General features: G+C 35.2%; 1 protein-coding gene across 1 annotated transcript in view; it reads right to left on the bottom strand.

Annotated features, from left to right (window-relative positions):
• Nucleotides 1-18,417, bottom strand: part of LOC110460665 — a 29,603-nt gene extending 11,186 nt beyond the window's left edge. Inside the window, exon 1 of the mRNA XM_021513705.1 lies at nucleotides 17,788-18,417. Coding sequence (XP_021369380.1) covers nucleotides 17,788-17,863 — 76 coding nt within the window. The 5' untranslated portion in view covers nucleotides 17,864-18,417. The remainder of the gene's footprint in view (nucleotides 1-17,787) is intronic.
• Nucleotides 18,418-21,156: the final 2,739 nt, after the last annotated feature.

Genomic DNA, 21,156 nt, shown 5'->3' with positions numbered 1-21,156 from the left:
TGAATGAATAGCGTAAATCGTGTGAAAATAGTGGAAATATAAATATTCATTTCCTCCTTGAGGACCAAGATAGAAACAGATTTTCAATGAACCCCTAGTACAGCACACATTTGATCATGTTTAATCTACACACGCAAGTTAGGTTCTATGGGGATTATGTCTATTGGAAAGTTCAAAGACAGAGTTGCCATGAGTTTACTGAGTCGGCTAACGTTATCGGAATCAATCAATTATTGGTATTTGTGGTTACACACTGGAGTTTGTATAACAGGTATTCTATATCAAAGGGGCCTGATAATTTTTATAGTGAGTCTGTTAAGACCGATCCCTATTTTTAAGGAGCATACTAATCTATTTACTCATGATGGTTAATACCAGAAGGGTTGAAATCTCTCTGAAAATTGACCCAGCTAATTTTCTCGGCGCAAAAGAATCTTTTAGATGTTAAGGGGACAAAAACGGTGTCATCATTAGAAAGATGGATATAATTCTCTCAAAAACACTTCATTTCCGCTCAAAGTGTGTTGTCTTTACGAATGCACAATCTCCGTTTCCTACGTGTACCAAAATCTCACGCTGTTTCGAAGTTTAACAAGTTCCCCGACATTTCATAATTTTCTGCTTATTCACGATATTGACGTCATTCTTACGATCGCTCGTGAGAACACAGCCATTCTCATTGACCGTTTTTTTCGGGTTCGTTGATCGGGACACTCGGTGGTTTACCATCGGTTTCGGGCCCACACGAGAGGTATCGCAAATGATAAAAGAAATGTGCATCTATAATAATATTCCCCGGCATTATTTCTAGTAAACACAAATCAAACTGTCATGAAGTTGTACTGTAACGTACATTGATTTATTTCAAAACCTTTCCTGACTGACATTTTTTTAGAGTAAGTGTAAACATTTGGTACAGTCAATGTGTAAGATTCCATTAAGAAACTCGACTGAATGTGTGAACATAGATTACACAATGTGATCAGAGGATGGATGGCTACCCTGTAATAAACAGGTTGCTGAAACGGATATAAATGTAAGTGGGAACTTGGCAATTGACAGTTGGGAACATGTTCTAGCTTGAAGACAGATATATCCGGTGCATACATATGATATATTATGTATTGGCATAACTATAGCGATGGATATCTAATAGCGCCGGCTCTAAGATAGAATCAATAGTCAAAACATAAATACCAATAGTTGGAAAATTACGGAAAAGAATGACAATATCATAACGGGGATAAAATCATGGCCGTATTCAACCACGTCTTCGCTGTACCGTCTGCTTTCATTGGCCAATATCTGACATACTAAATGATAATTACATACGTGTGAGAAGGATTATAATTACGAGTAAACATTACATGCTATTCTTATCACTGTAAAGATAGACATACCGAAATGTAGTAGGTGTTTATTTCTACCTATGTTAACAAGTTAATACAAAGATAAGGACGGCTATTTTATTTGTTAGTGTCTGCGGTTAATGTTTACATGAAAACCTGAAGAAAGTGATCAACAGGAGGAAGCATTCGGGAACTAAAGCTCCTGGGTAAAGGTTGGGTATTATTAAGTACATTAAGAACATTAACCATGACAATGAGATCTAGGATTCCGTTTAATTATCTTTAACTACTTATTGTGTATGTTATCACTCGTAGAAAACATTAAAAAACGAAACAGCCAGGGTCTTCGATCTTCTTGAGATATTTTATCTTTCACGTGATATAGCCCTCAATCATAACCTACAGCTTATGTTTTATGTATCGAAGACAAACATGATAACAAAGCATGCTTAGGGCGATGCATGTTGTGATAAAATCACTTGATATGATAATCCTTTGCACAAAAATATATCCATACACTGTAAGAACAAACCGCATTCGCATAATGTCTAACGCTGTATACGTTTTTTAAAAGGTTTCTGTGTTGTTCGTGTTGCCTGTATGTCCATCGATTTTACATAGCAATGTAATCTGGTGAAGTAAGGTTCAATGTGTCCCTGTAGAAACATAAGCGTTATCATGGTGACAGTTTCCCGGAACAGGAAAGTTACAATCTGAAATGAATCGGAATCAATTAGGCAGCTGTGAAGGCAGTGTCAATGACTAGCAAAACTTTGTTAGACTCCAAAGGACATGTCCAAATATGGATGTGGCGTTAACAATAAAAAGGAAGTCCTACATGAAAATAATTCTTGAAAACAAAGCGTGTATTGGGCGGACAGGAAAAAGTACAGTGAAGCGAGTGTGTTGCAACCAGCTGATGGAAAACGAAAAATAATAGACACGTGGTATATAATACAGGTTGCTAATATGGAACACCGATAAAGACAGGCGATAGGTACAAGTGGTAGTTACATGCAGAGACACAAATGTATATAGGTGGTAATTCTTGTCAGATGGTAGGTGAGGACGAATAGTAACTATAGATTGGTGGAAGCTAAATATTGATGGTAAATATAGGTGAGTGTGGTCTGATCCTATCAAATATATATCTATCTAGTCAGATGGTAGCTGAGGACGAATAGTAACTATAGATTGGTGGAAGCTAAATATTGATGGTAAATATAGGTGAGTGTGGTCTGATCCTATCAAATATATATATATCTAGTCAGATGGTAGGTGAGGACTAATACTAACTATAGATTGGTGGAAGCTAAAGATTGATGGTAAATATAGGTGAGTGTGGTCTGATCCTATCAGTTCTACCAATACAAAGGTGGAGATTATCTCACGGTACATGTATGCAGCAGCTAGACTAGACGATGTATGACGTTTGGAAAGGTAACTTAACGAATGGCGATATTAAGCGCGAGGTTGGAAATGGAATCTTCTCCTCTGGAACAAAATATGTAGAGCTAACTTAGACTATATTTGTGTAACCTTTTTTAATAAATGTGAAACGAGTTCGCTTTAATAAGCGATATGTTTTGCACAATGAAGAAACTTAAAAGAATATTCTCTTTCTTCTTTTCTTTGACTAATTATGTACATTGTACATCATTTCGTCCTGCCATTATGAAAAAAAACATTATTCATAAGAATGTGTGTTGGAGTTAATATGACAATAAGTGTTTTGTGGTTAGGAAAAAAACACCATATCACTTTTTTGAAGAAAAATATTAGGTTAAAACTGTAATGTACATTTTTGATTAGGTCATTAATATATAATGTATCTATATATATATATAAATTATAAAAGCAGAAAAAATATTATATATAATATAACTACACATGTAGCTATACATTGTACATGTAATACCTTGTGTATGTCAGTATATAAGGATAGAAATAGTTGTTTCTTTTTGTATAATCAAAACCTTTGGGACCATAAAGTAGAAGAATACTATGCATTTATAGGGAAATACAATTATTTATCCCACAGGCATTCATCATGTTAAGTGATGTTAAGTGAGGGGAGTCCCGAGTGACAAATGATAAATTGAGGGGCACTAAGGAATCATGTTTCCTTCTACAATGTCAGCAAACGTTTTATTATGCAGAAGCAGAATACTAACACAATGGTTAATATCATCAGGCCTTTGTGCCATTGTTTTTGTAAACTACTATAACCCGGACCTCTGGGGGATACATGTTTTCTCAATTTCATAGTGAGGCCACAAAATGAAGGGTATACGACTGAAGAAATTTGAGCACGAGAGGGAAAACAGTTCGGATTGTTTCTCCGTAATTTGATCGAATCGATAGAATCAGATACCCTTTTACACAGATGAGGTATAACGGTATTGTTTGTCTCTTATAGTGAGGTTTGTAGTGATACGTATGTGGTATACATGTATCTATATAGTGATGGTAGGTATAGACGTGCCAGCTATGACGGGAGGGTGCTGTATGTGTACGGGTGTCAGCATTGCATTGATGGTAGATACCGAGAGCTGGTAGGTATAGACATCTGGAAGCTACATATATTGGTGTTATAACGTATATGTATATTTGTGGTTTCTAATGACAATAATGCCAACATATATATTTGTGGTATTTATAGGCCAGTGGTAGTTATAGCCAAATGATTACTAAGACAGGTGACAGCATGGGGTATATTAAGCAGAGCCCTTCGTTATATAAATTGTTAAAGTATTGGTGTTAGTTTTAAGAATGCAATCTTAAAAAATTTCCATTCTGTTAAAGTAGTAAATAATAAAATATATAACAAATAACAAAAATTCTTTAAATCACATGCTGATTAAAATTAAACGAGAATCACATCCTAGATCAAATGGCAGATTTTATAACATGTAGTCAATCAGGCCTTTCAATTCCAATTTCAATTTTTAATTTTGATCCAAGATTTTACCACAAATGAAACGTTTAATTGCTATTGATCATTCTTCTTGCAAACATGGGGCAAGCATATAGCAATTTGAATATTGAAACAAAGCTTAACGTTCATTACAAGATTTTATAGCATAGACTATCTATTCCATGTAAATCATGACCCAGTAATACAGGCTACGACCATACAAAGATTGCAAAACCATCACCAATCACAGAGGCGACTCCAAACCAGGTAAGTCATATTAAGCAGCCCAATAATAACAGAGTTCATCAAGACACTCCAATAAAGATAAACCTAAATCGCACGATTGTGACAGCCATTATGAAATATCTCGGTCGTGTCTTTTATCAAGATATAAATGGAAACGTGTTAGTTTAAAAATAAACCATGTAAATTTCATCAGCGTTGATAGAACGTTCGCCGATAACAAATAGTCTGAACGCTGTTGACACTATTGGAAGTTCAATAGAAACAAAGGAAGCTTACTCTTTGGTAATGAGGGAGTGACACTACGTTTGCTACTACACAAGATACTGTTAATTAACGGTCCCACCTTTAAGCAAGGGACAGAGGAGTTGGTATCCTCAAAAAAGTTTTATAAAAATGAGGTAAAGCTTAGTGTTCATTTAAATAAAATAAAAAATCGTGAAATATCTGTAGCTTCAAAGCATTTATTTCCATTAAACAAACTTTATTTTTCAAATACTGATTTTTTTATACCTTGGATACATTTCAACTGATTATCCACAAAAGTTATCCGTCGCGACTCATATCACTGACTTTAGTATTAAGCTTTATCAGTTACCCCGATATATATCGCCAATCGTGGTACATATTGTTTAACGCGATACGTATCATTTACCAAGATATATATCGTTGTTTCCGATATTTATAGTCTTCCTTGACATATCATCGTCCACAATACAATCGTCCATCGCGACAACGGCTCGCAGGAAATCTGTGTAAGGGAAGTGTCAAATGGAATGATTAGTTCCGTATAAAACACGATGCCGTCAACAACATACGCATTGGCGTATAAGATCAATCCCATTTGGCAGCATTCGTCACCTATCTGATGCTTGCTGTTCACAGTTTGCACTAGACAGTCTCATGAAAGAAGTCGATTAAATTATTGTGAAAATCTAATTAGCGATTCCTGAAAGCCTCAAGGGGACGCTGCTGAACTATTGTAAGTATCGCAACTGATTCCCAGTGTCGGAATCCAAACAGCCACGAACAGAAACGTTTGGAAGCAATTGGAATGTCTCCTCTGCGATTTGCATTGCATACATGTTTTCCACAAAAAATACTGAGGAACTGCATGCGAAGCTTCAGATCAGATATGATGGTTTTAAAACGTTTATAAATGATGAATATTAAAATGAATTATTTAACCTGTTACATGTTGAACTGTGAGCAAATCAACAGTGCTCCAACTCTTCCCAAAGCACACCACCCACACTGTAGTAAAGGTTAACCATCATACCCTTATATTTGATCGATGACTCAATCAGTGACAAAGTACGGTATTTACAGTGCCTTAGGTCGCTGGTAACCGACAAAAGGGAGACATGGTAATTAAAAATACACCAGTGCTGCAAGTGGTTCACATAACCCTCCTTGAGTGGTTCTCGGTTTGTATAATAATGATGTCCGTTGTTTATGTGTGTCAATGATGTCTTCCGTTGGTGTTTGCTTATTATGTCTGAATTTTGTGAATGGTTATGTAATTCTTTGTGTGTTGAATGCTTACATTCCTGTTGGTTCACATTGCCATTCTTTTATACATGGGTTCATTGTGTATATGTTTTGCTGATGATGTCTAAGTTTGCATGTCTTGACGATGTCGTTCTTTTTCATTTAGTTGGTTGGTGGAATGTATTTTATTTTGGATTTTTTTTTATCGCAGGTGTGATTTACGAGAAACAAGAGTAAATTTGTAAGTGGATTTCTAAGTCCTCAATGTTTGCGCTAATGAATTGAAAGAACAATGTTTCCCAGTTTGTTTATTAGTGTGATTTGCTGTTCGTTGTTACTTTCCTTTGTCGCATTTGGAGGACGTGGCATTGCTTTGGTTTGATCTCGGTTTATATAGCAAGTGTTGTCGATGAAGCAGAAGACGCTTACACTTCCCGAACTCCTGGTTTTATTATCTTTGTACTTGTCAGAAAAGAATATCTGGTAAACTGATAACATCCGACGAATGATTGTGATTTATCAAAATATTCAGAATTATAAGCAAGAATATATGGAGTTGTCAAAAAACTAAACATAATCTTTTATACTTCTAATATAACAAAAAAAATAGTCAAAGAACGAAACAGAAATAGCTGATATGTACAGACGAGTTGTTTTATAATGTTTCATTACTAATCATATAATGTCCTATGTAAATGTAATGTTCCGTAAGTAACCTTCTGATCGTGGATTTTATCATGTGTGTAATATTATTGTTTAACTACCCTATGGATGGTAGCCAATACATTAAAATTTATACAAATGAAAGCGTATAAAACACAATATCATTCTGATCGTCAGCTTGACGCTGTAAGTAGAGAAAATGAAAGAAAATATCACACTGTCAATACCGGTTAGAACTTCAAAATTAAATGATTAAATGGCAAGGTATCAACACAGCCGACCTTTATACATATTCGAGGTGAAACTTGTTTTTTCGCGAGGGAATAAAGTTGTAAGAACCTTCCGCCAATATGCTCCTAACAAACACTGACAAAATAGTCCCATTAATCCTCACACAAAGACAAAATAAATACCTGATCTTAATGAATGCTTCTCAATGATGATGAGAACTTATTCAGGGTTGATATTACCTCTTTGAAACATTAAAACACATCGTAAATATTGTGGATATTAAACTTTTGACGTATATGAGGTTAAGGAGTCACGTGTAATATTTTATAAGTAGATCCAATATAGTTCAAGAGCAATTGGTTTGCATACTCAGTTCATAAGCCGAAGTAATTAATTCGATATGCTGTGTAAAAAAGGGGTAATCATCGTTTAAACTAGAATTTCGCGTACGTGCCTTAAAGCTGATTGGACTTCAATGGGCCTAATTAAGCTTGAACTATTTCTTTTGCATTATTTTTTTTAAAATGGCTCTGAAAAAATGCAGGTTGCTGACATTTATTAATCACAAATAAATAGTTCACGAATTGTATTGTTTTTCAGTCTTTTGGGTTCGATAATGCTTTAACAAAAATAATATATAAACGGCATTCTTACAGGTGTCTTTGTTTGGCAGAAATACAACATCTAAGAAACGATTGCTAGAATAAATCTTCTTCATTACAGGTACCATGTATTGGTCGAAAATAAGATAAAAACATCTGATAAATAAAGGCTTGTTCCTTTTATCATCCTATGAAATTGCCCAGCAGTCAAATTTGGTCAATTTGGTCAAAGCAAAGGCCCAGTAGATTCGTTAATATAGCTACTGTCGATTGTAGCTCTATTTGGAATTTGAAGAGACGTAGACTTTAAAAGGGAACTGTCACGGATGGTGCTCTTTGATCCTGAGAACTAGAAAGGGTTCTGACTACCTGTGATAACGTGTCGTATGGAGTATACTTATTCATCTACAGAGACGTACTATTGTTTGTAATTAACCGTCTACAGAGGCATCATATTGTTTGTAATTAACCGTCTACAGAGGCGTCATATTGTTTGTAATTAACCGTCTACAGAGGCGTCATATTGTTTGTAATTAACCGTCTACAGAGGCGTCATATTGTTTGTAATGACAATCTCTGCATACCTGTCTGATTGTTATAGAAACATAATGAGTATCATCATCTATGTGCTACTTTATTCATTATCATTGGTTGTCAGTATGAGAAAAAGTTGAGAACTACCTGAGATCAATTTGAGAAGAACATGAGACGGGTAATCGCATTCCCTAGCACTTGGGAACGTATTTTCTCAAAAAGAACGTATGCTCGAGCCAGATGACGTCCGAAACCGGAAATAGTGTCCACACAAAAGTGATTCGCGTAAGAAAATATCCGTCATAAACATATCAACGTAGTTTTAAGGTTCATTGTATTCCTCCGCACAAAACTTCTATTTGTGAACGTTTGTCACAGGCGATCGTTGATCAGTGACTATTGAGCTTAGAAGTCATTTGGAAAGCATGGTGTTTAGTTGAGTTTTTTTTTTTTAAATGAATAAATATAAAAGGAAGTATTATAGATGATAAAAAGTTTATCATACAGTGTTTTCAGTGTTCGTCGTTCGAACAATTTTCTCATCGCTCGCAAATAGATAAAATCTCAAGTCCACCTGCGGTGGCCTCTCGCATTTATCCACGTGCTCGCGATGAGTAAATTGTTTCTCACAACAAACCTTAAAAATACAGTGGTATAATCTTTAATTATCATCATTGTTGAAGAATGTATGCATTTGTTCTGAGATGTTCATGGTAGATATATTGTACATTCCATAAACATCTAGAAAAATAACCGTGAATATCAAAAACACGTCTTTATCACAAACGGTAATGCAGCAGTAATCCACTCAGGTAAATAATTGTAACATGCTCGTTTAAACAGCGGTTATGTGATGCTTATTGAAAAAGTGGTCACAATTAAAGAGTGGTTACGTACTTATTTATTCATTTAAACGGTCGTTTTATACCTCATAGACAATGCTTACTTCACTGTTTCATACAATTTCAAGAATGTTTACATTATTATTTAAGCAGTAGTTATATACAAATAGAAACAGTGGATCAACTTTGGTCATACATATATATTGTATACTCATCCAGTTGTGACCTACTCATTAATTAATCAGTGGTTACATATTCACTAAACCAGTAATGTGGTATCTGTATACAAAAGTGGTTTAATGTCAGAACGCCCCCCCCCCCCCTCCCCCAAAGAAGAAAATGGTCTATGCAATCAAAATAACGAGAATATTTGAAATAACGGCGGGCATTTTTTCAGAGACATGAAATATTTTCTGAGATTGTATTATTTTTGACAGGTTAATGAGCATGCACTTTCGAAAACAGACACATCAATCCAAGACGCTTCTAACAGAAGAAATATTTTCGGAGGCGTTATAGAGATAGATTTATGTATTGGACAGCTTGATTGACCTTTCTCTTTGGGAAATAGACACATCAATTCAACTCATTTCATTATTTATTACCTCATTCAACGCAGATAATTTATGAAATCGGTTATCTGCGGAAACAGTACAATGTATATAGCTTAGAGCAGAATCATGTCGTCAGGTTAATAAGGATTTCGTTGTCAACTTAAATGGAACTTAACATTTTATGTTCGGCATACGATGCCTGTTATGGTGTTTCTGTTTAACCTTTTACCATAACCATGGAACATACGCTGTGTAGGGATGTTGATAATCTAAAACAAGAGGAGACATCACCAAACCAACAATTGCATAGTGTTCAAAAACCTGTATCCCTTATACACTGTCTGGGTTCGGTACTTTTAGAAGATGTTGACTAGTTATTAAGTTTTTTTTATAATTATATATATAACTGATTTCACATTACTCAGCCTAAAGATGGTCACTGCAAAACTGACATATTCAGGGTCAACACGCAAAGCACAAATATAATTTAACCTTACTGTTAATAAACAAGGACCGCAGAAGAAGAGACTCACAAAAAAGAAAAAGAATAATTCAACCTTATAAAAAAAACCAGAGCGAAACAAGGACAAGGCAAGACAAGCTTTCCTGTACGGCATGATGAAACCAGTATTGAATTGTAGCGTCAAAGTTAAAAAGCACGATTATTTCCATCCTCGACATTCCCGTGGTTACGGGCTATTGTATTTGTAGACAGTGCCATTCTACGAATAATAATTTCACTATTTTTGTCCTGTATATTTCTGCTTATTTTACCCATTAACTTACCTGACACTGTACCGTGTCCAAACCTTCCGTACTTTCACGAAAGTTGTGAAAAAGTCGTTGTATATAACACGTACATAAGGCGCCTACTCAAGGTGTGTTGCAGATTTTTGATTTAGGATCGAGGACGAAATGGCCGTGTATACGGCGTTGAAACCCAAACATGTTCTTATAAATAACATGTAAAGGTGATATTTAATTGTGTGTTACTCTATATATATGGTGTAGGATATACTGTAAAACATAACGTCACGAAGTTAAAAATTACTAGGCACAGACATACAGTTGTGCATGCAACTATTGTTTTGTGTCTCTTGTTCTCTATGATTTATAAGGTATATACTTTACATATTGATTATATAATATTTATATGCATTTATGAAAATGCATTGCTAGGGTTCCCCCCCCCTTATTTGGATAGGTCTCATTATACAAGCTATAAAAAGTGAGCGAAAAANTCCCCCCCCCTTATTTGGATAGGTCTCATTATACAAGCTATAAAAAAGTGAGCGAAAGAACTTCCAACATGGCGAAAAATATAAATGATAGTCACCAGGCGCCACTCGAGGGTAAGGAAAAGGCAAAACATAATGGAAGTAACTATAGAAATAATAGTCATATACAAATATGTACAACGAATGACTTAACACAGTTTATGTGTTCACCTTTGCTCTAGGTGGTACATGTAGTTGTGCTCTATTTTCTAACTATTGAGATCTAATAATCTTTTGGCAATTATGTATTGGAATTGTTTATTCATTATACGGCTACCTTATTCTTATTGAGGTATACAAAGAAATTACTTGACCAAAGCTCGAGGAATGAAAATGTGTTATTTGTTAGCTAGGTAGGTACGAAGCACAAAAGGGATGTTCTAACCTTTATAACATTTACAGTGTTGAAATTGTTCAGTACATGTACATAAGGTCACTTAATAATTTGTTTTATTTTCGTATTGAATTGACATATTCATGTCACTGTCACAAAAAATAGTTTACATGCAATAAACATGGATGTTAATACGGAATAGCACATTTGATATGTATTATTCGGCGCTGATAGTCCGTACACGAACAACCGACATGGTCAATAGTCCGAATGACAAATCCGACATACAATATCTATCGCTGATAGCCTAAGCACGGGTAGGACATCCGACATACAATATTGCTTGCTTGATAAGCTTTCGTTAGTAATGAAACATTTGTTGTGTTGAAAAGTTTAAAAACTACATTAAAATTGATTTAGTACAACTATCAATTACTGGTCCTATCGTTATTTGTCAAACCTAACCAGACGATACGGTGTGTGTTTTTATCAAACGAAAGAAAGGATCGTTATCGACAGGGTACATATTAAACATATCATGTTTGTTCCTACATTATTAGAGAAAAGTTACTAAATAAATAAATAAAATAAATAATAATATCCTGAGTAGACCCCGCCCCCCGAAGTAGAGCTATTGTTATACCCTTTGAGAATGATATTCCTGTGATCTTATTCACGTCAGCTATTTAGTTAAATAACTCCAGCCTCGGCAATATCAACTGATTGCTATCGTGTCTAGATTCTACAATAGAATATGGCAGATGAATCGGAGCGAACTCTGACCCTATCAGAGGGCGAACATAACCATACACCATTCCGTTTATCGATGTTTTATGAAAGAGATGGGACCTGAATCCAAACTGATTCAGCATCTTACCCCAGCAATGTCATGACCACTGTACCACATGGAACCAGTGTATGGAGAAGGAAGTTCAAGGTGACCAGTTAGTTCATGCTTGGAAAGAGGAAATGTCAGGACTATTTAACATATGCGGCCAGTTTGCGAAGTGCAATGTGTTAAATATCTCTTTACTATATGCGTAGAGAGAAGGGAAATATATACAGTAAATTAAGTTTAGTGTACGTTTTGTTACCACACCACGTGGTATAGTACAGATGGACGGAAAGTACATACATACATATAGATGGGGTAGCTTAATGGCTGCTGTTTTTAGTAAAATTATGACTTTATTGAAAAAGATGTCAGGACCGGTAATAAACACATTGCCTTTAGTCCTTCAACTTCATGTCGACGACGTGTTGTCTATTAAAAGAAAGAAATCCATTGACCACGTCGATGATTTATAATCCCTCGAAATCTCATGAACTTGAAATGACGAAACCTATATAAACGCTTCTTCCTCAACTACTTTCTTGTCTGATGAAAGTGACAGTGTACATATCGTACTAGTCATCGAAACGTCACATAGAAAATGTTATTGGTTGTGTAAAAAGAACAATTCAATATCATGAAGAAAATGTTTAGAAAAAGAAACACACTGCTTCCCCCACACACTCTGTTACCATGTTCTTGATGTTTTTCCTGATATATGTCATGGGTTGGACAAGCTTACAAGACATGGTTTTGAGAGTTGTAGATTGATGTCAGCTATAAACGCTGTATGGTCACCATCATGATCTTATTGGGAAAAGGTTTGTGACTTCCTCAGTTTTCACATTAAGAACGTGACATTGATTTGGTTTTACCTAGGTGTCGTCGATGAAGTAGAAGTCCCCCCCACTCTTCCAGAACACATGTACGGATCTCCATGTTACTATTTCTTTTGAACATATGCTCGAACAGTTGCATTGGTTTTGAGTTCAAGTTACAATTTTGTTTACCCCCGGCATTCCCTTGGTTTGTTTTTCTTTTCCATTGTATATGGTATATATCGGCTAATATAATGTACTGTATAATTGTTATTGATGTCATTGTTTGTTTATTTAATTTGATTAAATTTAGTGCAGTTAATGGTCTAACATTAGATGTAACGTAATACAGGAGTAGCGAGAATGTAAAGATCAAGGTTAAGATGTCAATACAATAGTCATTCCGATGGACTTGATGTCCATCGATCGATCAGAGCAGACATTCCATAATACAGAAAGTGATAGTGTACCGACTCAATAACACTGGAAATAGGTACAGCTTCATAAAGAAAAACGTTGTATGCAATATTACATTACTTCAATATTAGAAGACAGACACATTCTGACGTACATGTATCATGCATTGACGAACTAAGTTAGTATGTAACGCATTTACCATCATTCCATGTTAATATTTATTCTAAATATTTTTATTAAGTGGTAGTTATAACAAAATTGTTTTTCATAAATACTTTTGTCAGCTTTATATGTTTAATTAATCTTTTAATTTCGACCACACTTACGCAATAAGTGAGATATCGTTTTCGCTTATTCATTTGTGTTTATGAAAGAACTGTCAGGGATAGGAAAGGAGTGCAAGTAATTGCCATCTTACACCCCTTTCAAGTGCCCTGACGTCACAACGTTCTGGGCATTATTCTAATGTATTTACATAATATGAGACACCGTATATGATAGAATGAATCACTGAAACAATGACAGTTCTGTCGTTTTGCTCTAGTCCTCCTGTTGTTATGTAATAAACAAGAACACAAAAGTATAGGCGACAGTGAGGCGACAGTGAGCTAACGTACTCTCGTTTACCCAGCTCATATCATAAATTCTGCGGATTAAGAGCAAGGTAATGAATATGGGAGTCTTCTCAACTCTTTGAGACAAAGAAGCTAATATATTAGCTTTATAATCAGCTTGCGAGGTGCGTAAATAAAGGTAATTAAGAGAGGCACGTTATAATTGCATACTAAGGAGAACTGTATTACACACAGAATCCCTTACAACATCCGATGTATCTACATGCACGTATGTTGACCATCTCATAAAGGTTCTTTATTTCTATTTTATCATGATATTTCATATGTTAACATGAATGTCTCACATAATAATTAGATTACTAATTTAGGAAATTAGGAAATTACGACATGTTACTGGAATTCAAGTGTTCTGCCATTGCTCATAATGCTTTTCAGGTTGGTTTTTGTTCGTGTTCCGTTTTGTATTCGCGATCACAGTACTATTATTAAAACCAGTGATTCATGGGTATTGTCATGTTTGTTCAAAATTGTGATAGAAAGAGAGACAAAAACACCAGAACGATTTGAATTGTCAATAAGATGTGATGAAACGCTAGCACAGATCAGAACCTTTAACTTGTTTACTATTTCCACTAAGTACGTGCTAAACTGCTGAATTTGGTATCCATGGCAACCATATGCTTTAATATCATATCTGGTTGAAATGTCAACACAACTAACTGCGAATTATAAATACATACTGTGTAAATCCCGTTGCTTTTTGAACATAGCGCCGTTATGTTTAATACTAAGCTGCTATCTTAGCCAACTGTTGTGTTTACAGCTGAAACGATTATAAAGTGAAACTTGATAGCGTGAGTGCTCATGTAATAAAAGTTTAGAAAGGTTACGTTCATGATACTAGGGTTCCAAAATAAGAATGGTATAAGTCAATAATCACAAACCAAATCAAATTCATACAAACATAGCCAAATGCTGTATAATACCGTCTACGTAACATCTAGATTTAAACTTCAATTACTCAATAGCATGAACCTGTTAATCACTGGGTATTTAATACCCTAGATATCAATAATCGTGTGTTAAAGCACGTTTTGAAGAGAAACTAAAGTTCACAGCCTATGGTACAGCAAAGAATGACTAATTTACCAATAAACTGAATTAGGATTTCAACTCTATTGAAATTGCCGACGGCGAGCTATAAACGAATGAAATGTGTTATCTATCCCCAGAAAGCCTAACAATCGGCCATGAATCCATACAGTGCGACACTTACGTTAAACCCTACCTCACACTGCTGTGAAGGACGAGCAGACAAACAGATCAAACTACACATGTAACGCATCAACATGCAATGAACAGAGACGCTGACGTTGTATCTATACGATGTTCATGTTATCTACGCTGGTGGTCACCTGATCACCTTAGCCATCATAATGCTCACTTTAATTTGATATTCCGTCTTTGCGTATTGTAGAGTTATCTTCTCTTGTGAGCAGGTATTGATTGTTAAGTCATTGGTTTGTGTGAGAAAATTACGTCGTCTCACAAACATATGACGTAACAACCAATACCTGCACAAGAGCAGATAACTCTGCAATACGAAAAGACGGAATAGTTTCTTTAACATCATGATTGTTACTTCAATATTGTGATGGTCATTTGTCAATATTGTGATGGTCATTTGTAAATATTGTGATGGTCATCTGTCAATATTTTGATGGTCATTTGTCAATATTGTGATGGTCATTTGTCTATACTGATGGTCATTTGTTTATACTGATGGTCAATTTTATAAATCACAATTGTCATTTTATCTATCAAAATGGTCCTTAAATGACATAAGCTGTTGATATGACGTTCAACACTATGCAACCAATTATCAAGATGATCACGTTACTCTGATGGCCATTTTATCTGTCAAGATAGTTACTAAAACTATCACAATTGTCCCTTATCTACCTCTGTGGTATTATTAGCCGTCATGATTGTCATTGATAGGATGGTAATTGAGAGGAGATTAGTATTGGGAAACACACAAACTCTTTCTTTACAATAATATCAAAATTTACAAATGATTACATATAGTTTACGTTTTTTTAATTGTTTCAGTAACATGAAAGCATCCAGACTGAAATTACAGACTACACACCATGAGTACAATATAAATACATCAAACATCAATACAAAACTGAAAAGCTAATACCAGCTACCTAAATTAAAACAAAAACAGTTTTATTTATACTAATATATTATTTCTGATATACTTTCCTTCATATCATGTACAAAAGATTCAACAGAGTACATGTACATCCAATCACGTAGTTATATCAAGGGTCATTGACATAACTACGTGATTGGATGTAACAGACCCACAGCCGGAAACAAATTACGTAAACATCATTTTTGTTCTGTGACAGATTTGAATTTCATTTTTACAAACTATCGTGGAACTAATGAAACCTGATATATGATGATGATGAATAATTTCAGAAACGAAATATAGATAATTATTTGCTCTCATCACCAATAACTTCCAGAGGATTTTCGGTATTAATCTGGATAGTATCAGTGCCGTCCAATCAGACCGATTCCGGAGCCAGTTCTATTTGGCGATTGCAATGTCTACGTATAATCGGTATTGTAATGATCTGAAAAAAGATTGTCGCTGGTATCGTCTGACTACTCCTACATTACCAACAATAGCAGATCTCTAAATCTTCACGATAATATTGGATGTCACATTCATAATTAAGTTTTGTACAGCAAGAAATGTAGTTTAAGAAACAGCATTTGGTCAACCTACACAAAAGGGAGATAACTAAGCCATATATCAACTTTGACTAACACTGACAGTATCTATGCGTTCGAATGCATTTACACCTTGTATACATATATATATTGATGAATAATATCAATACATTTGAATATAAGCGAGAGGTTGTGAATTACCTGATCTTACTATAGGGATGAAATCTCTATCACAATTTTGATAACAACTTTCCTTTTAATGACTTGAGCGATCGACTTCTTCAGGTTAGATGATATCGATATTGGACGTCTAACTTAGTTTTGTAAAACTTGACTAATTTTGATTTCAAGAAAAGTCAACCAAGAAGAAATATGTGCTCACAATTTGGCAGATTATAATAGTTTTAGATATGTTTTTAATTAACCTAAAATGTACACTAGAGAAGTATAATGTGAAAATACAACGATATATTTACAACACTGATCATTGAAATGCACAGGGAAATGTGTGTTACTATCACTATAGCATATAACCTATCGTATATAGTCACATGCATTACAATAGATCAATTGTAGTTCGTTCAATAATAACAGAGGGTTCAAATCATCAAACTTGTCGTTATATTAATCCTACCATTTACCAGCAATGTTGTAGCCATATCTATTTGGGTACATGGCTCGTTATAACTCAAAAAACTAAACGTTGACGAATAGTCGGATCGTTAGTGATAACGATCATTGTGGACTAGAAATCGTTTCGTGGTGATGTGCGAGGTAAGGTGATCTAAACCTCTTACTCATTCTACATTTCGCTCACCAAGTCTTTTGAACCAGAATTACAAAAGTAATTTACAAAATAAGTTAAATTAATTAAAAGTGCAGTAATGTATATAGTTTTATGTTTTGTTTCTTAGATTGTATATGATTATATCGAAAATGATACCAACACACAACCATTAACAATACCATCTTTAAAACCAGCAGTGATGAGTTAAAAAAAGAACATAGGGGACATTATTGGGATGTTGATAAAATCACCGAACCTATTATAAAACAACGCCAGGGAATAGGGACATCAGATCATACATGTATGACATCGACAGAACAAAGGAAATGAAATCTGAATGGAACTAGTGATTCCAAGGGCACTATAGTTGTGTAGAAAGAACACTTACAGCGTGCCCTGTCGTATCAAACATTAATGGAGGACAAAATTGAAACGCATTAAATTAAAAATCGAACGTTTATAGTTTATAAGAAGCACAAATATACAATAGACAAAAATGGTATAAAAATGGAAATTGAAAAGTACAAGAAAACACATTGTTGGAAAACATACAACAGTTATTAGGCTTACCGATGTAGTATTCCGCCGAACACGAGAGGGATAGAAGGAGAACCAAGCACGAACACAGTATGTATATGCTAATCATAGTTCGTCAAAGATCTGGAAAAGAACCAAGATAATGTCTCACGTAAGCACAGCTGTTGTGTTGTTTAACCAATTTCAAATTAATTAAGTTCAAATTTGAAATACAATCCACCAGTGTTTAAAAAAGACCTTTTTACTAATATATAATATATTAGGCAGTTAAACTATCATCTATCACTAGTTTGCTAGTTTTGTCGAGTTTGATGCTGCAACATGGTCGATGTTTAGGTACTGGGAGTATCCTGTACTGCTGTGAGCCGATGGTGAGAACGCCGTGTACTATAGTCTATGCTCACACCCATGTCATGTCGCTAATGCTGCCGTACCCACGTTCGCCCCACATTGACTACATACGACTCCAAACCAGCGGCACGATCCCATACACTACGTATCAAAGAGATCAGGAGCACACAGATCCAACTAAACCACTGTACTGTTCGCGAATGAGTGACAATTTCTACCAATAATGAAACTAATTTATAAGCATCAATAAATTGATTTTCTATATTTGTTCTGCTGAGAAAGTGTGGTATATTACGCAAACACGAGCACACTAATACGAACCCAATGCTATCATACCGTACGATAACTAAGGGAATCAGTGGGGCCAACCTCCGTCATTGCCAATCTGATACATCAGATTGTTCTATTGGTTGGTTATTCCCAAACAGGGTAGAACTCGCGGAATCGATTGATTTGTGAGGGCGTGGGTTAACTTATAGGCCAGACCTGCGATGAAAAGTGATGGTTAGTTAGATGTAGGAGTAGCGTATACGTACACACCTCAATTAATCATCACAGTCGATTTCTGATCTAATATAGCATTAACCACGAATGCTACAGAGACCATGCGCTGTGGGTGTTAAACAGACACGTCATAATTCTATATCTACATGAGACTTTAATTCTTATTCTTGATTTGAAAAGGAAAACAAAGTATACCTCAGTTTTAAAACACTATAACAGAATCGGAATGCAAATACTTATATATCAACACCACCAACCGGAAACAACATAATCCAATACAATAAAGTAAAGACTGAATTTTCGGGACATACTTTTTGTGTGTGAATATGATTCGTCTTTTCTCGATCGTAAATTTAAAGGTCGATCACTTCAGTATAAAAACATAATTTTAAAGATATATAGAAAACTGAAGTAAACAAATTGGTATATAAGACGTGTTTTTCAAAAATAATTTCTCTTAAATGAGTCTATAAATAAACAATAATTAATGAGATACACATTGCATTTCGTTAAACAGTCGGCATTCTGAAATAATAACCTCTGATACTAACATTCCATGTGGCGTGCATGGTTTTGCCATTTTTGTTGGTGTTCCAAATATCTTTACATCTTAATTTCTTGATTCCTAATGTTGTCTTTTCTTATTAAAAATTGTCTTAATGAAAAGATTTCAACTGATTATTGAGGTCCATATGGCGTTTTAGAACTTGTGAACAAACTGATTTCTTGTTTTCGACCTGCTTACCATTCCTTCTGGGTTCTCGCAGAGAGCGTTGTGTAATATTATTAAGTCATTTAAGTGGTTCTGATGTAAAGAGGTCTATTAGCCCTTTTGTTTTATCTGTTTGAACCCCTGCAGGTCGGGGTCGCGAAACGAATATATCTACTGTTACCCACTGCATATATCGTAAAAGGCCACTAATGTGGAAACCAACTGCAGTCTTTGGGATTTGCTTTTGTGCCCTCTATTGCGGGACAAAAAATCGATCCAAATAAATCTACTGCACCAATTGCAATAATACGGATTTTTCTATTTCTTTCTATTTCTACATGTTATTACTTTTTATTTGGTTGGCAATACCAGGTGAGAAAAGCAATCGGATCTGTCCCCAGGCCGGGATAACCGAAGTCCTTAGTTGTTATTCCCTACTTAGCGTTCAGTATTTAAGGAAAAATGGCAACGACCGGTTCACCCGTTGTCAGTATAATGTGACCGGGCAGAATGCTATGAGTGAGTTAGCACTTTAAAAGTTGTTTTAGGGGTTGTAAATATATTATTAATATGACGGGTAAGGTAGCTTATAACCTTACGCGATAACCCCCCAAAAGTGATGCTGAATCACTCTACTACTTTATGAATTATTGTATATTGTTGTGCTCACCAGATACATTAATCTACCAGAACATGGTGAAAATTTAAAACGTCATTACAATTCTTATGAGTCAATTGTATACTTTCTCTTCATTTTACATATCTGTATCCAGATTGATAACGTCGTCTGATCTGATCTGTGCTCGATTGCTGTAGAAGAAGCATATAGCCTGATAAAGGCATTTGGTTGCATGACCCAGTGATTGCCACACTTACCTCGTACTGTAACTTTATGAACGTGAAGAGAGCAATCCGTCCGAAGACATCACAGCTAATTCATCATCTAGTGCAGTATGTACCACGTGTGCTACAGACACCATTGACGGTATGGTTTTGTACATCCAATCACGTAGCTATATGTGACGTCACTTATCTCTATATGTGACGTCGATTGGGATTCGTGAATGAAAATAGAAAAGATACAACCAGCATCAACACACAAGAATAGAATCGTTATTTCGAAATTGTACTTTACACTGGCTCAGTAACTTTTGATCCATTGGTAGCGCCAAGTAGAATCAGTTAATAGTGTCTGAAGGAATGAACTGCAAAACAAATAAAGGATACAATTTGTTAGGTTACACATAAGCTTGAGTCACCTTTGTCACTTTAAATGACCCCACACCTTATGTGATATCAGTGGCCCTTGCCGCCATCCCTGTTAACCTTAAGTGACCATTGTCTCTTCCATCTATAACTTTCAATGACCCTTACACCACACCTTACGTCATGTTAATTAACCTTGCACCCATCCCCTTTAACCTTAAGTTTCCAATGACTATTACATATCCTCTATATTATTAAGTAGACGTTTGTTAACATTACATATTTACATTTGCATGGCATTGTCACCATTGATGGGACTTTAATTACCATGCAGCACGAGACATTATTCTTAGCGTATTAATACAACACTGACCGGAACTACAATATCCAATGTAAATAAACATGACGGCTGCTGAAATATCGCTATGCATTGTGAGATTTGACAATGTCATCGTAAATTTGTGTGCAAAATAAAAAAATAAAAAACAACCCGCTTTTATTACAACAAAAACAAGACCAATGTCTGCAATATCGTACAAAATGCACATCGGTTGAATCACCAATTCCGGCAATGGAAACAATTTTAACGCTCATGCAATTTATCAAAAATATCGTCTGTTACACTGCAC

Source organism: Mizuhopecten yessoensis, unplaced genomic scaffold (genome assembly GCF_002113885.1).
Source record: "Mizuhopecten yessoensis strain PY_sf001 unplaced genomic scaffold, ASM211388v2 scaffold10447, whole genome shotgun sequence".
In the NCBI taxonomy this organism is placed as follows: domain Eukaryota; kingdom Metazoa; phylum Mollusca; class Bivalvia; order Pectinida; family Pectinidae; genus Mizuhopecten; species Mizuhopecten yessoensis.
This window is presented reverse-complemented; position numbering and strand designations above follow the sequence as displayed.